At 34.3% G+C, this 17,784-nt stretch overlaps 1 protein-coding gene across 1 annotated transcript in view; it reads left to right on the top strand.

Moving 5' to 3' along the window:
• The window catches only part of WDR72 (WD repeat domain 72), a 96,691-nt gene that overhangs the window by 52,084 nt on the left and 26,823 nt on the right, over positions 1 to 17,784 (top strand). The window contains exons 16-18 of the mRNA XM_059482184.1: positions 1,581 to 1,672; positions 3,129 to 3,211; positions 6,382 to 6,493. Coding sequence (XP_059338167.1) covers positions 1,581 to 1,672; positions 3,129 to 3,211; positions 6,382 to 6,493 — 287 coding nt within the window. The remainder of the gene's footprint in view (positions 1 to 1,580; positions 1,673 to 3,128; positions 3,212 to 6,381; positions 6,494 to 17,784) is intronic.

The raw sequence follows: 17,784 nt of genomic DNA, 5'->3' as shown, positions 1-17,784 counted from the left end.
GCATCTCCCACAAAGCTCCAGGCACTCAGCCTCTCTCAAGACATATGCACCATCCTGCAGGACAAAAGCACATTTCTTATTTACTTTTGCTGCTAATCGTGTTGCCTATTGGTCCGTGTTCAATACAAACACCTACATTAATACTTGTTTGGGGATTCGAGCTTGAACATGAATTCCTTTCCATGCAAAAAGGTACTTTATGCTTGCCTTTTGGAAAGACATTGTGTAATTGAAATTAATTAGCATACCAAAATCAAGCATTTTTGCCAGACATGGACATCCTGGCTTTGGGACATATATCCTGTAAAATTATAAATATTAAAGTTGCTGTAAGGAAAAAAAATCTCCTTTTTTTGTTTGTTTTTTGATTTTCCCCCCAGAACAATGTTATATACTTTAAAGTTTTCTCTAGGATACATGAAGATATAAACCCTACCATCTTTAACAAATGTTATTTTGGTGAGTTTTCCTTCAAAAAGTACAGTATGCAGCCAAATCTCTTTGGACAGTTGCTTTATCCAAAACTACAGTTTGCTCAAGGGAAAAGAAACCTAGATACTGAATTCTAATTCACCACAGTATTTGCAGAAGCAGTTAGTAGGACAGCTCTCACAGCTTGCATGGTGTTTGTCTATCTGTTGGTTTTTGCAACTTGACACAGCCTGTGAAAATGAAGGAACCTGCAGCAAAATGTGTCAGATCATAAAAGTGGGACAGAGATAGGAAGAAGCTGGGAAGAAAAGATCTTCAACAAATTTGTTTTCTCTTGCTTTTTAACATTTGTGTCTCGAACTTACAGCTCTCAAGCTGAAAGCTTTCAGAGTGGTTTGGTATTGTAAAGTCTTTTGAAATGTTACAACTCACTGTTTACTGTAGTGAATTTGAAAGGCAAATATATTATTTTTAAAATGACACATAAATGTAGTTTATGCTGGTTACTATAGTGATTTATTTGAAAGAAAGTTCTAAATTGTGCAAAGATTTTGAGTGGTTTTTTACTCCCTTTCTCCACCATCCATATCCTTTGTTTTCAAGGGTTAGGTTGCTGAGTTAGTGACTCAGAAAGAGCAAGCATATGTACGTGCTAGTCTCCTAAATTGTAGCCATCCACTGAAATCCCAAGTATTGTAATGATACTCTAAATTATTTACCACTGTGGAAAAAAGGGAAACCTATAAAAAAAGGCTTTTAGTTTTCCTTGAACTTTTGTCCTGTGTATTAGGAAAAAACCCATACAAATTCTTTTGTGAAAATGGTATTTTAATTCATTTCTTTACATATGAATTTGTTTCTTTATTGCAAAATAAAGCTTCACATTTGGCTCAAAGTTTATTAGGCTTAAATTCCTGAATTTGGATGGGACTTTTCAGTGTTATATACTTGTGAATGTTTCAATACCAAGTTATAGACAGAAGAATGTGAGTGACTTCTAAGGAGAAACTTAATTGGGGTTGATAATAATTGATATCAGAGCACCTTTTATTACATCGCTACTGTAATAAAAATCCAAACCTTCCTTAGTACATAAGATTTCTTGTATGTGTGTTCAGGTTTTGTTTAATAGTTTCATATTCTTTAAGTCCACAGAAACCCGAATCTGTACATGACAAATGGCGAAATGTAGAAGCCATAACACTTTCATGCCCCAATTTTTATGCAGAATTACCAAGCAGTAAGTATGTGAATTGGCAGTATTAACTTTGAAGTGTTCTGGTTTTGCATGCTTTTTGTTGATAAAATATAGAATTGAATTTCAATATTGATAAAAAATGCTGCTCTTTATCCTGTCCAATCTGCAAACAGAGAAACTGAATTACTGTTTCTTTTGTGAATATCATGAAAAATGTGTAAACAAAGTGTTAACTGGAATCAATGATATTTTTCCTGTTATGACAAGACGTTTAGTTGAGTTTCTAAAGACACTTTCCAGCAATCAGAAAAAGGACAATGTAATAAGACAAACACTGCCCTCACCCCCTTCCCCCATCTCCCTCATCACCATTACGTGCCCACCCAATAATATATACAGCCCTCCAAGCAAACTGTTGCCTTAGTAATACAAGAGCCATCCTGACTGTTCAATAATGCCTTTAGACTTCTGGCTCAGGGCAGAATAAAGTAATCTGTTCCTGTTAATGTCCCACAGGCCATCGCTCGTCAATCTTGGCTTTGCAAGCCAGCCTTGGTTTGTTTGCAGTATGTAACTAACCAAAGAACATTTAAATAAAAACCTAAACAGAATATGGACATTTTTCAGCACATATTACCTGGAAAATATAGTGTTCCTCTTACAGAATAAGCTATGTCTAGACTGAAAATTTCTTCTACATCAAATCTTGATGCTGTGCTGTGTAGGTAAACCTTAATACCTTAATCAAAAATTAGTTACCTTTTCTTCTCTGAGCCTTATATGCACCTCAACTGTAGAACTTACAATGATAGCAGAAATATATATTGGAAAGAAGAGATGGAACATAAAATCAAATGACAAGAGAAAATAAGTAGGGGAAATGTATGGAAATGGTGACTGAAATGTTCAGGAACATAAAAATAGATTTACTGAGTGACGTAAAAATTCTAAGGTAATCTAATTTTTATGCCATATCTCCTAGTTCATACAGTTGTTCAGATTTACAAATTAAAATCTGATCTGAGACTTGCAGATAACAGAGATTCTAGGAACAACTTGTTCTTTAGCATCAAGGACAGACTGGACAGCAGAATAGCAGAATAGGGAATGCATAGGTAAGTAGTCCAAAACAGAAAGTATTCTTAATGTATTTAGAAAGTTGTGGTGAAAGAATACTCCATGGGATATCAGTTCTTAAAAAAAAAAAAAAACACCCACCCAAAAACAACAAAAAAAAAAAAAAAAAAAAAAAAACCCAAAAAACCAGAAAAATCTCCCCAAAACCCAAGACTAAATTAATTTGGAATGAGAATAAATGTTAAAGCAATAGATTATCTGAACACTGTGTTTATTACCTTGGATGAGAGCGTGTTCTAAGAAATCACATTTTTTCAGATCTTTTCAGGTATGTTGCTGAAAATTTAAAGATGTTAAAATATTTTTCTGTTTGTGTGCTTCTCTATATATTGTCAGTTCATAAACTATCTGTGTTTTTCAGGTAAAAGTAGATATCATTCCCCAGACTTGGGGAGCATTTCACTGCTGAAACTCATTTGTTGTTGGAATGACGAATCTGTAAAGGTAGGAAATAGCCTGTGTCAGTTGTAGCAATGTTATCCTTAAGTGCCATTTGCTGTAATTTAGTATTTGGAATCAGTAATGTGACCTAATAGTTATAATTTATGGGGAAACTATTACATAAGTCATGCCATTCAGGTCTGTGGAAAGCAGATTAGTATTACAGTATGAAGTATGCCTTAAAGTAAATGTTTAGATGTGACAAACTAACTCTTCTACTAATCTTTCATCTAAGTGCTCCTATTAATAGCATTTATTTAAGGAAAGTGGTTTTTTCCTAACAACCACATGTAACTTAGATCAAAAATGCCGTTTTTGGCTCCAGGAAAACAAAAGGCCAGAATAAGAGCAGTGTCCTTTGTTAATGTGTTATTATAGAGGGGACTGAAAATGCTTTAGTGAAGAGCAAAAATCCTGAGTCTTTAATTATTACAACAGTCTTTAAGAACAACTTGCAGGTCACATAATTATGAGTTCTTCAGGTCAGATGATGCTCATCCCTATTATTAGTGAAGAATCTGAACTCTTGAGAGATAAATAACTTTTTGAGAGTTGACAGGCAGCAGTGAAACAATCTAAGCAGTGAAATCTAGAGACCATTTTTCATTTTAGAAATATGCATTTAAATAAAGTTGTGTTGTTGTTTGAGTGAGTTAATATTCAGGGGTACAAAACTCAAGATGTTATACTCTGACAACAATGGATTTTATTCCAGAAAGGGGAAATACCTGCTACAAATATAGTTTATGATATTACTTTTTAAATTGAATGCAACTCTCTGCTACTTCGAATGCAAAGAATATTTTCCAGAGCTGAGTTTTGCAGGGGTGCTCCAGTAATAGTCCCCTGTTCTGTTAGACAAAAATAGTTCCTGCAAATATTCACATTCAATTGATTCCAGCATTTCATCTTGAGCTTATCAGTTGTTTATTATATTCCTGCTGTCTGCACATCTTCCATATTACTTCTGAATTCTTTTTCTCTCCCCTTTCTCTTACAATAAGAGTTTTTTCCTTTCCTTTTCAAACCTTAATAATTGCAATTGTCATGTGGAATGCATAAAGTATCTTGCTGACCTGGTCAGGCACTGGAAGTCTTCAGAAAGTAGTTAATATATTTATGAAGTTGTGTTTGTAGCATAACTGATTATGTGCGATCTATGTATTTATATTTTTGAGTGCATTTAGCAAATGACCAGCGTATACAATGATACTGGTCTTATCTAGCACAGGAGGTTAGTGTGCTGAAAGATAAGGTATGGAATAAGCTGCTCCACAGTTTTTCACCTGAAAAGACTTTAAATGTAAGACACTGAAATTGTCAAGTACTGCAAATATCATGCTCTTATGAGGTATACAAATTTTAGAGTAAGATTCCATGAGAAGACAAAACTAAACATGAAACCACACCAAGCCATGTGGAAATGCAGATGGCATTTGACAAAAGACAGACAGAGTCAAGTAACATCCTGAGACATCTACAGGTGCCTCTACAATAAGATCGTGTTGTGCCATTTGTTACAGTTTTTTGATTTAAGATGCTGCCTGGCATGCACAGCAGTGATACAAGTAAAGAGCATCTGATCCAGATTAGTGACAGGTTCTTTGCAGATCTCTTTTGTGTACCTCTGTAAGAATTGTTTTTGTTGTGTGAAATTCCCCAGGACAATGAAAATGTGTCCGTGTTTCTTTCTCTTTCTTAATTATTATAGATATATTCTAAGAGTCTGCTGCAAAGTCAGGATCTGCAATCCCCAAAGCTCAGGGCTGTATAGATGTGAGGAACTGGAAACTGCCTTTGGTGTCCCCTGTAAAACAAAGTTCTATTATAACAAGATGAAGGTTTGTGCTATAATGAATCACATAGGGCTGGGTTCACTTGCAGTGAACTTTTATATTGTGGACCTGACTCTGGTATATTTGTCTACAATAAAGGATTTTGTCACAAAGGACACCCACAGCCTTTGTTCCACTTAATGATTTGAATTTACAAGGGCAGTTATTGATATTTTTGAGGGCAAGTACTTGATTAGTGAGTTGAAACAATCTCTCTTCCAGACAGTTTGAAGGATCCTGCATACCAACTTTTAGCCATGTGAAACTCAATTTTAATAGCTCTTTTATAATATAAATAGTGTATAAGCTTAAAATGTTTATAATAACATATATTAAACTTAAAGTTTTTGTGTTCCATTTAAATTCATATTTAAGTTGAAACCTTAGATTCACCCCATTTTTCAGGAAATTTCTTGTACTTGAGCATGAATACCTTCCCAAATGGGAAAAATTGTATTCCTTTTCTGAAGGAAATAACAAATGCAGGGAAGGTACACCATGCTGAAATTCAGACTAAGAATTACAAAGGTTTGGGGTCTTTTGTCTAAGGTCTTCATGTGCTTTATAAATGTCTTTACATCTTAAAATATCCTTAGTTTTTATGGTACCCCTTTGCTTGAGTGAAGGGTAGTATTAACTCTGTCAGACGGTGTCCACACTGCATTGTCCTAATGCCCGCATGAGGTACATCAGCTACTGCAAGTGCCATTTACAGGCTGCTCACAGCTCCAGTGGATGTTTCTTTTCCATAAGAGGGGTTTGAGGAATGATATTTCTCTCTGTGTTAGACAAAAAATTTGGGGGTATTATGTTTGAGCTAGAGGAACAGAGCATCACTCCTAATGACAAAATGTTCTTTAATTTTATCAGAGACATTAGATGCCAGAAATTCTAAAATAGTCAAAAGTCACCCTGAGACAACAAGGTCATTATTCAGTCTATCAAGCACTTTTGCACACATCAGAAGGAAAGAATGAAGGTACTTGTTGGCTGTTATCACCTTGTGTTTTACTAGCATATTTTGTTAGTAATTGTTTATCCTTGAAATCAAGGAGGCAGTAGGTGAATAATTCTAGATTTCACATTAAAGAAAATGAATGTTTATTGGGAAGCAGTCCTGACTGACAACTTACACTCTTTTATTGCCATCTAGGTAACCTTTTTTCCCTCAGTGTGAATGTAGACACACATGATTATCACTGTCTGAAAGACTTATTTTTCTAATGACATTCACCAGGACAATCTCAAGAGTTTGTGCAAGTTGGTTAAAATTGTCAAATACTTTGATAAATAATTGAGATACTGATATCATCCAATCATAATTTGCATTTATGACAGATTGTTGAAGCAATGCAAGCAGTGCTGCTGGCAGAAGTTCAGAGGACTATTAATCCCTTGAGAAAGACAGCAATTTGCAGACAGCCATTGGCCATAGTAGAGAATGGAAATGGTAAGTTTTGGACACTCTCAAAGACTGAGGAGAGGGATTTGCAATACATTAAAAATAATAGAGTGGTTTGGATTTGAAAGGACCTTAGAAATCATCTAGTTCCAACTGCCTGACATGGGCAGGGCCACCTTCCACTTGACCAGGATGCTTAAGGCTTTGTTCCGTCTGGCTTTGAACACTGCCAAGGATGGGCTGTCCACAATTTCAGGCAACCTGCTCCAGTGCCTCACAGATTTACAATAAAGAATTTCTTCCTTATGTTTAAGCTAAATCTATCCTCTTTCACTTTAAATACTCCCCCTTGTTCTATCACTATAGAACCTTGTAAAACATCCCTCTCAGAAAATTTTCTTTTCTTTGTAAGTGGAAAATTTGTTGGTATATAATTTTAAAAGAACTTCCTCTAGAAGGCAGAGCAAGCTGGGAGTAGAGCTCACAATATTTCTGTGTGAGACAAGCCAAATGGCCTATTTCTGAGTTTATCAGGCTAGAAGTTTTCTCATATGATTGTCAAGGAGTTGAAGGACTTTCACACTCTCTCATCACCTCTGAATACTAAAGAAGAAAAGGTAAAGTTTCTTTGATTGTATAATAGGTCTGGTATTTGCAAATAAAAGAAGCCCTGTATTTGAAATAGAATCAATAAATCATATTGGAAAGAAGTTTTACAAATTTATCTTTCCAGTGACATCAGACCTTACACAGCACTAAAAATTAATTGCTCAAATTTTATAACTTCATAATGTAATACAGAATATTTTATTTTTCTTTTAGAAATAACCTCCATGCAAGGAGATATCAAATGCATTTTACAATTAGATCATTTCATTTTACAAGAAGCTTACTCTTTGCAACTTTACAATGGTGCTAATGTTTATGATAAAAAAGATTGAACCTGAATTTATGTTATGAAGTTATACTCCTTTTTTTTTTTAGCCCATTAGCTGAGTCTTAAAATTAAGTGACCTAAATTTTAGATCCAATCTTATTAGTGAGCTTTCACTTGGGAAACTAATTTATTATCTCATTGAGTATATGTGTCTGTCATGAAAATTTGTTACCAATATCCTTGTTCCAGCATACTAAAAATGATCAGTGATACTTGCTTCAGGCCACAATACAAAGAGGTGTCTCTATAACTTTGAAATGAAAAACACTTTCAGTGATTGTCATATATGAGTTTATATTTTGCTTACATTTAATATTGTTTCAAATAATTTTTTTTATGTGGTTTGGCTCAACCTGCATTGTAACTAAAACAGCCCCAGCTGTAAAGCTCATGTATGGACCTAATTTCCTGAATTTTCAGGGCATATTTCAATCAAGTATTTTGACAGAGATATACAGTTAAAATTGAACTAATTGAAAGTTGAAAGTACAGGTGTCTTCAAACTCCAAATGTGTTTAGATCTTTGGGTTTATTTCAAAACTTTCTGTACTAGATGAAAAAAACATTTCAGTTGCATAAAAAGTGCTGGTATGATTTTAGTAGTCAATTGATGTTTAATTCTAATAAAGTCTCAAACAAGTTATGAATTCAGCGGAGTTACTTCCACTCTCTGAAAGGGAGATTTTTTTGTATGTCTAGTAACAGATAGTTTTTACTGTAATTTTGTTCTTAACCTAATTATTTATGGTTATTCAAAAAACATCTAGAAAGTTGCTTTGATAGGAGAACAACAGGCATAAAAATTTGTACTGGCTATGAATTTTTCATGCTTCATGATCTGAACTATGTAAATACATGCTGCAAAGAAGAGTGGATGTTTTTACATATTCAGAATTTAGTGTAGTCTGAAAGAGGCAGAAAACATACAGAATGACTGGAAAAGATTTTGCACTGTATTTAATATTACATTAGACTTCTTTTTGTTTTCATTTCCACTTATGTTTGTTCCATTATTTATCACAATATGTAATAGCAGAAGTATTCTTGTTTTGGCTTGTAGGGTTTTGTCATATGTATTGTAAAACTTGATGAGTTTATAAGGGAATTGAACAAATCATTTTATGATTACTAATATATGAAAAAGTATAATTATTTGTGTCTTGAAATGAAATGCAGAAATTATTAAAAACCCATGCAGGAGTAAGTCCACGACCAGTGGAATAGATATGTCATAATTTATTAAATATTCTGTATTTATGGGCTGTACAGTAGTTGGCATCTTGTGCAATATCAAGGTAAAGATTAAATATTGTTTTGGGTTTTTAAGTTATAGTTCAAGACTGGCTTTGTGCCCTCTGATCCAAAGTAAAAGAATCTGAATCTTGGCTGCCATTATCATTGCATTGTATTGCATTGCATTTTTGTTTACTTGGAATTAAGAAGTTAGATCTAGAGATGTTTAATCTTATTTAACTCAACAAATTTCCATGGAAGTGAATAGAAGGTTGTTTTTTTTTTTTTTTTTAATACAAACTTTTAGAATTTGCCATTCAGCTTTAATCTTTAAAGTTCATAATATATAATTGGGGCTTTTTTTGTTTTTTTTAGAAACAAATTTATTCCTTTGAAGCTCCTGCATCCTTACTTCATGGTTAAGGGTGATTAAATGTAGACAACAGTTTCACTTGATGAATAATTTAAAACGGCATATCTTTCTGTGGGTCCGTACAGACAGAATTGCTTATTTGAATTAAAAACTCCAAACAAGCAAAAACCACAACAAAAGAAAAAACCCAAGTCACCAAACTAATATTTCTTCAGAAACCAGCATAAGGAATTTAAAAAACCCAAACTGTGCATGTAAAGCATGCCAGAGAAAGGGTTAACTCTATTCTGTTCTAGTACATTCTTCCATTGCTGCTAAAAGGAATTATAAATGCAAACAGCTGCAATTTCTTTATGTTAATGTCAGAGATAATAATTTTGGACCTGTTCCAAACATATTGATAGCAATCTTACTATTGATTTCTGCAAGGTTTTCTTCAGTTCTTCAAAGAAGCTTAGGTTTTCCCTAATTTTTTTGACATTCATCATAATTCTGAAAAAGTATATTGGACTTTATCCCTTCGTGCCTTTTTCTACACAGCAATAATCTCAGGTTAATAGTACCATTTAACAGGTTGTCAGTATGGTTGTTTTCTACTCTCATGTGAGTCACAGGCAGTGATTTTCAGGTCTTGAAAATTTATTTATCCACTTTTATATCCACATAGCATAAAGCTAAGGGGAACTATGCTGGCATTCATTTTTCATTTGTAGTGTTTGATCTTATGACATACATACCTAATCCATACCAAGTCACGTGCAGAACTTCTTTGATCAGAGGAAGTGTGGGGATAATACCACTGTTGTCATTCCCTAGCCCACTGATTGGACACAAAGAAATTGGATATTCCCTCCTGGAGTAGATCTGAACCTGTATCTTTCTCAGTGGTAACTCATTGCTTATCCTCAGGGCATTCAGCAATGAGTCATCTACAGATTTTTTTTTTTTCCTTTTTTTGTGGAAATACCAAAATATTTGCGCAGTTAAGGTGCATTTTGTGTGTAGTACTGCAATTTCCCAATAGCTGCTGCACTGAAGCAGTTTCCCCTGTGCCATCCTTTGATGCCTGTTTCTTCTAATACATAGGGAGCCAAAAATTTCTTATCTGGAACAGCATTACAGCATTCCATTTCTTTTGGAACTGTGTGCCTCAGTTTTTTGTCAAATTTGAGGAACTGGATTTATTTACCATTTAAAAAAAATTGTGGGGAATAAATGTGTTTAGGAACTTAATACTCAGTTAATAAATTGAGGAAATGATGCATGTGATATTCCAGGAGTGCCAAAAACTGGAAAAGTGGAAGGACAGCAAAGTATAGGCTTTATTCCTAAATATAGCATAATATTTTAACTGCCTGCTGTATTTGTGAAAAAATGAAATGTGAAAAAATCAGAGCACTGAGACTAGTTTGCAATAAATTCTGGCTTGCACTTAAAAATTCCTAGTTTAAGCAACTGCTAATGATTCAAGCTTTTAAGTATATTTGAAAGCTGTTAGCTATAACCTCATCTTTTGTATGTGGTTTTGGAGCCCTTTAAACTATTCAATTAAATAAATTGGTTCATGCAGGAAAAAAGCTTCTGCTGATAAATACCATAGTGAAATTAATGGTGGCAATTGAATTCCATAGGCCAGTGTAAAGAATTGTCAAAGACTTACCTAGTATCTAACGATATGTTTTGTTAAAATGAGGAATCCGTTCAGTAATGGTAAATCAATGCAGGGCGGGATATAACAGCTCCTGCTCACTAGAGAGGAATAGTGACCTGCGGCACAGGGCTTTAAACACTTCCATTGTCAGCCTTTCAGAAACCTGTCCAGTTGCAGATGACTTTTTTATGTCAGCTCTTAGGAAATAATTCTGTGTCTGTCTTTTTACATAGCAGATGAAACTCCTTGCCTGCTTGCTGTCTGAAGGTTTTGTCAAGGAAGTGCAGCCAAAGAGGAGGGTTGCTCTGTCTCTGATATATTCTTTCGCATTGTCATCTTGTTATAACCTACTTCCTTTTCATATTAGTGCAAATATGCATTCGGACTCTGTATTTGAACAATCAAAGACCCAAAAGATAATCCTGACTTGGAGCATTAACCCATTTGGATCACTGATGCCAACAAAAGTTATACAAGCTTTCAGTGAAAACTTCTGTTGCCTGGATGCTGGGGCAGCAACTTTTTGGGGGATAAATGCACTGACACAGTTCAACTATAAACACTTTTATATAATTTATATTGCTTGTGTTCTGGTGAGATACTAAATGTGCAGAAAACTCCAACAGAACCTGAGGACTCAGTAAATTATCTCCAAAATGAAATTTCTTTATCCAATCTGGTCTTCTTATTAGCACAAACATTTCATCCAATAAAACAAAGGTTTTAGGTGGAGCTTGTATTTTGTGCTTTTGGGCAAGTTCCTATATGTAACAATTAATTAAATTATTAGACATCAGGCTATTTTGAAAAATTATGTGCAGGCCAGTTTTGTGTGTGTGCATTAGCAATAAGCAGTGTAGGAATTGTATAATCAACATTTCATCATTATTAATGTGAATTAGATTAATCTGTAATCTCATTTTAGACTGAGAAACAGCAAACCAATTAATCTAACATTTATTTGAAGAATGTACTTTGGGCATAACCTGGTGACAGCAGTAGCTTTCCTCTGTATGGAATATGCATTACAAATGAGTATATTGTATCCTAGTTTCATATTACAAATATTTCCAGTAAAAGAATACAAATCAATGCCATATTTTAACATCTAACTTGCAGTTTAACTATACCACTGTATCATGTCCTATATATCCAATTAAAACTGTAGTTTGATCCAGTAGTCTTTAATATTAATGGTCAGGTACTAAAGGAAGTAAGCTTAAAGACTCATTCTAGAACTACCGCTTATTTCATTCCATGCGTCATATATTTTACCAGAGGACTCCTTAATGTAGAAGAAATCAGATTTGGTGTGTATTTTTACACAAAATCAAATTCAAAAGGCGCCATCTCAGACTCCTACAAAACATTAGGATAGATAGGATTCACTGGTCAAGGAGGCATAAGGATCACATATATTCTAAATTCAAATGCGGAATAAACTTTAGTCAGTTTTGATTTCTATGTGCTTTTTCAGTGTTTACTGAATGCAAAGAATTTCTAATGCTCTAGTTAAATATTTAAAGATAAATACTTTGGGAGGGGAGGAGCTGTTAATACAGACATATAAAATTATCATTGGTTCATTTTTAGTCTCTTCTGCTTATTTAGAAATTAATTTGGTGAGGTAAAGTGCAATGCTCATCTTAGATTTCACAGTTTTGACTTGGGGCTTCAAAATAACGTGTGAAGGAACTGCAAATACTCCTTGTTACTTAGTCTCGTCTAAGACTGTCTTATACTGGTTGGTTTTGGTTTGTTTTTCTTCTTTTGTTGGGTTTGGGGTTTTTTTGGTTTGCGTTTTTTTTGAGGAGCCACTCCTTGTCACATCTTGTTTCCATAGTCTGAATGTCTCCTTGCTTATATCATTGTTCTTAGTTGAACACAGTGTTCACAGATTTTATTCACAAAGGTAGAAAGAGCAAAACCTGGAGGTTTTCACCTTGGTTAAGTTATATTTTGAAGTTTGTCCTGCTGTTTTAATTTGGTAGTAATCTCTAACTGCTTAGACTCTGTCCTCTTTATTGTCCACACTGTTAAGGAGTGTAGACAATAAAGAGGACAGAATGATGGCCTTAGTGATGTTTCCCTGTTTCTCTGTGCTTTTTTGCTCACTCAGCCTCTGTAAAATCTTGTGAATAAAATAGCAAAAGTAGATTACTTAAATTCTAGCACTTCCCCTAGAATTTTTTGTGCAAATAGTTCTTGCAAAGCTGGAGATATTCTAGATGGGCCTAATATGAGAGGCAGCCTGAGGTGGGAGAAAAAGTAGAACTGTGTATAGTCCTTAATTAAAACTGAAACTGAGCTCTGTGCTAACAGCCATAGGTAACACAGTATTAGAATACCTTGATATTTATAAGACATCATCTAGAGTTTTTCTGTGCTGTATTGATGTTTTGTAATTTCCTGATACTATTTTTATTAATTTCTTTGCTGTTCGATATTTATGTAGGATACTATGGGAACACATAGGGCAGGAAAGACTTAAATAGGTTCTACCCTAGAAAGACTGTAGAGCTGGATGCCTTTCTGAGAGAGGAGTGGTTCAGAACAGCATGGATAAAGGGATGACCCCCAGGCGGAAGTTCTCTTCTCAACAACATATGATTATATTGCTGGCACGCATGAAAAATGTTTGCAAGAGTTTGGCAATATTTTCTTCAGGCTCTGTTGTCTGAATTTTCCTTATCATGGGGAATAAAATCTTTCTGAGACATTTTGACTGCAGTTACCTATGGCTTCTACTGGGCAGTAGTGAAGGCAGAACAATCTGCAGTGTGCAGTGAACAATTTTTGTCATGCTTTAGTTAGTTTTCTGTCATGTAATGGGAATACAATTTATTTAAGGGATTTTTTTTTAATGATACATGAAGCAAGGTACCTTTGAATTTTGCATCTTATATTTTTTAAACTTTTAGGAGATACAGAATGACTTCCTGAACTTGGTCTATAACTGCATATATTTGAAATGTTTCTGTCCTTGAATTCCAGATTAACAGACTCACCTACCTTATTTGGAATGAAATTATAAAATTAATCATGCAAATATTGAGCCAACAGAATTACTAATATTATCTGGCAGTAAGACAAGTTAAATGTTTTAATAGTTTTGTTTGTTTAAAAAAAACTTGCAGAAAGAGAAATTACTTCAAGCTGCTCCCAATAGTTTTCAGTAAGATGGAAATTTTTCATTACATGTTTTGTGAAAAACATGCTGAAAGGTAAAACTACTTTATTTATACAAGTCATTATTAGTATGGAAATAGAGATTCCCAGCTAGCACACAGCAAATTGACACAACTGAACAGTGCTTGTCTCTAATAATGAGATCAAGGCACCTGTCTCAGCAAACAAAAAATGGAAATAGCTCAAAACAAGCCTTTCTTTCCTACCAAGAAAAGTATTCTTTATCAAGAAAATATTGAACCAGTTGGAGGTACATATATCCATCACCACTAGAATCTCTCTCAACAGAGCTGTTAAATTTCAGGATGGACCATGTGTTCATCTCTAGGTGCACTTCTGCACCTGTACACATTTTTAGAAGGTTTAATGCATCTCTTTGTATTTCCTGTCTCGTAGATAGAATCTGTTTCTCTTTGTTATATAAAAGTAAACTCAGTGTTGTTTCAAAACAAATGAGCATCATTAAGAGAAATAGTAATTCATATTTGCATGGTGCGTGGAACCAATCAGCCCACAATGACTTCCAGATTTTGAATCTTAAGTTGTTCAGTATTTTCTCATTCTCTCATGGCTTGTTCATATTTAACGTTTCCCTGTATGCTTTATTTTAAGGACCAAAGTTATGTTCACCAAGTATCCTATCTTACTTCAGCATCATGTTTTAGTTCTTCAGTTGCATTGCTGGTAAAGATGACTATTCAAATGAAGTAAGAATTAAAGAATACAGAAAGCTTTCTGGTGTATCTGAGGAAATTTCAGCTGAAGAATTTTTTCTCCCTACTCTTGGAAAAATCCAACTTATATCACACTGAAGATATGTATCACTAATTCCCTAAAGACCAGGTGCCACTATTGTTCTCCTATGATGGATGTTAGTCACATCACCTGCTGCACTACTAGGAGATGTTCAGATAGCCTAGTGAAGAGGGTGAAGTAGGAACCTGAATACAGGAAGTATTTCCTGTAGAATAATTAGTACCTTGTCTGTGTATTCTTTCCTCTCTCGTTTATCTGAATAGGTTTTGGATTTCTTTTTTCCTTTCTTTTTCTCTTCAGAAGTGTAAAAAGAGAGAAGCAAAACCTATCTGACATAATTAAAGCATACAAGCTCAATTTAATGTACTAATAATATGGTAATGCTAAAAATTATTCTGTTTCTTTTGGACATTAAGTGCTGTCAGTGCATCTCACCAAACTGTCAAGTTTAATGCTGGCAATGAACATAAGTCTTTGTCTCGACTGAAAATACGATCTTTTTTTTTAATGTAAGTTAAGCAGTCACTGGTCCTAGCTTGTGTTTTAAGTGAAAAGTAGCATTTTGGTGTTTTAGGCAAATTGTTCTGATAGGTGTGTCTCAGATATTTTTAGCAGATTAAGGCCATTCTCAATGCACAGGAAGAAATTTATTATTTAATTAGTATGTCCTCTTGAAAGGTTCAATAGGGCTTCCTTTCACTAGTGACCATTGTTATCTGTGTCAAGGTGTGATATATAGTGTATTATATGAATTACACTTCTGTCAGCAGATTATATTGGGGAATAGTAAAAAAAATAAAAAATCCATGACTTTAAACCTGTGCTTTTATGTAATGAAATTTCATGTTTCAGTTGTGTGGTTAGGGATGTTTTAAAATACAACTTGTACATGGTTAAGGACTTACACTGGTTACAAGCACATTAGAAATAAAGTAAATGCACCAGCAGAAGGTCTGAGCTAACAGGCACAGCAGGCACATCTGCCTCACATGTTCCAGGAAAAGCAAAACAAGTCACCAAAAAAAAAAAAAATAGACTGGAAGATGGGACAGAAAAGAACATTTTTTTTCCAGTCTTCTCATGATAATTGCATATGGTAGACATATTTGCAAAACAATTTCTTTAAAGTTCAGTATCTTATAAGGGAGTAATGTACTTCAGCCTAGACTAAGTTGGTTTTTGAATGGTCTTGGATGGTCAGCACAAATGTATGTTGGTTTTTAGTTACATTCTAATACAGCTCATATCTGTTATAAGATAATGTTCTTTTTCACTCTTTACCTGTGCTTCCTAAAATGTGCTTTTCACTATCTCTGTTTTACTAATTAAAGAGGATTTAAGGGATAGAGCTACTCTAGAAAAATAACTCCCTCTTTCCTTGTTGCCCCCTGCCCCGAGTCGCACCAAAGTTGATAATGCAGTTGAAGCCTTGGCTCTGTGATGTGGGTTATTTTTTCCTAAAATGATGAATGAATAACATGACAAGCATAATCTAATTTATGGAGAGACAAAATTGATAATTTTGGGATCAGTGGTCAAGTGTGTATGTTTTTTAGCTTAAAAATAAGTACATCGTATTGCAGTGTATTTACATGCCCATTACATAGTAATACAATAATACAAAATGAAGAATTTTCAGTCTTTTTCTTGCTGCCTTTGTGTAATACTTACAATTCTTTGAGATTTTAGAATAGAACGTGAGTGGAACTGACCCGTTATAAAAGATATTGTTGTAGAACTCCATGCTTTTAGGAGTCAAGCAGTAAAAATCTTGCAACAAAACAAAAACCTTTAAGAACGTTGTTTATTGAATTCTGTTAGCTAAAACTGCCAAAAATAAATTAATAGCTGTTACCACTGCAGTGCTTTTTTTGTTCACAAGAAAAATACCTTGACATATTTTTTCATTCTGTGATTGGTGCACATTTCAAGGGTATAAATTAATCTTCAAAGGATCCTAGGGAATATCTTTCCTGGACACTTCACTTATACATCAAGTTGGCCATGTTAGCAATCTAATCACAATCCTGTAATTCAGTGGACAACAATTCCTTATTGTGAACAGCATAGCAGCTTTTACTATCATTTAGGTCAGCCTAAGATTGCTGATGCACCATATGTTTCAGGCCATGGATGATGGATGGTATCCTCTGGTGCCCATCCCTAAGTGATTGGAAAGATTGAAGACACACAGTTCACTTAAGCTTGCTTACTATTACATCAAGTAATCAGTGTGATAGGCAAACCTGTGCTCTGTGTCACACTGCCCAACTTTCTGCAGGGACATTGTGTCAAAAAAACAATCTAAGAACATTTCCAGATGACAGGCCAGTTACTAGAACAACCATTTAACAACTGGATTCATCTAAAAAGCTTAATAACATGGAAAAGTCAATACATGTTTTTAAAACACCTTTATTTATATGAATCAGACATGGTGTTTTGTTTTTAAAGGGTTTTTTATTTCAAGATTGAACTTCTGCAACCCAGGTATAGTAAAGCAATCCTTTTCATAGTTCAGCCTCTAGTATGTCAAAACGTGTTTAATGTTAATCAGAGAGAAAGACTACTCTGAGATCATCTTAAATGCTTTAGAAGTTGTTTACAGTTTTGTGGGTAGAAACACGTAACATCAGATTAAAGTTTAAGACAGAAATATTTTTTTATTCCCCAGTGCCTGTCTCTACTGACAGCACTCAGTGTTGTTTTTATTTTCCTCAACTCTGTTGGACCAGTATCAAATCTAGGAAATTGAGAGTGTCTTGCTTTTTAGAAAGTTTTAGGTGGCACTGTGCTCAGGAGTCTTTTATATGATCCAGGAGGAAAAACTTAGATAATACTCTCTCATTTTGCGTAAAAATCCTGTAAGACTTGCAGCATTTGTTTCAGCACTCAGAATAGATCCAACCAAATAACATCAAGTGAGGTGTTTAAAATGTTAAAATTTAAAACTACTACTGGTGTATGGTATTGTAAAAATGGTAAAATAACTGAGTTGAAAGCTGAGTACATAGGTCATAGTATCTGTATACCACTTCAACCATGAAAAAGGAGCTAGGCAGTTCTGTGAATTCAAAAGTCAGAATTTCAGGGCAGACTTCGTCTTGTCAGTCCTTTGATGGATGACACACTGAATTCCATATCCAGACAATTTAGGCAGCAGCCTCTAAAGTAAATGTTAAACTAAGGTAATGGAAAGA

The sequence above is a fragment of the Ammospiza nelsoni genome, chromosome 14 (genome assembly GCF_027579445.1).
Source record: "Ammospiza nelsoni isolate bAmmNel1 chromosome 14, bAmmNel1.pri, whole genome shotgun sequence".
Taxonomy (NCBI): domain Eukaryota; kingdom Metazoa; phylum Chordata; class Aves; order Passeriformes; family Passerellidae; genus Ammospiza; species Ammospiza nelsoni.
The sequence above is the reverse complement of the archived record's forward strand: the minus strand, read 5'-3'. Positions and strand labels throughout refer to the sequence as shown.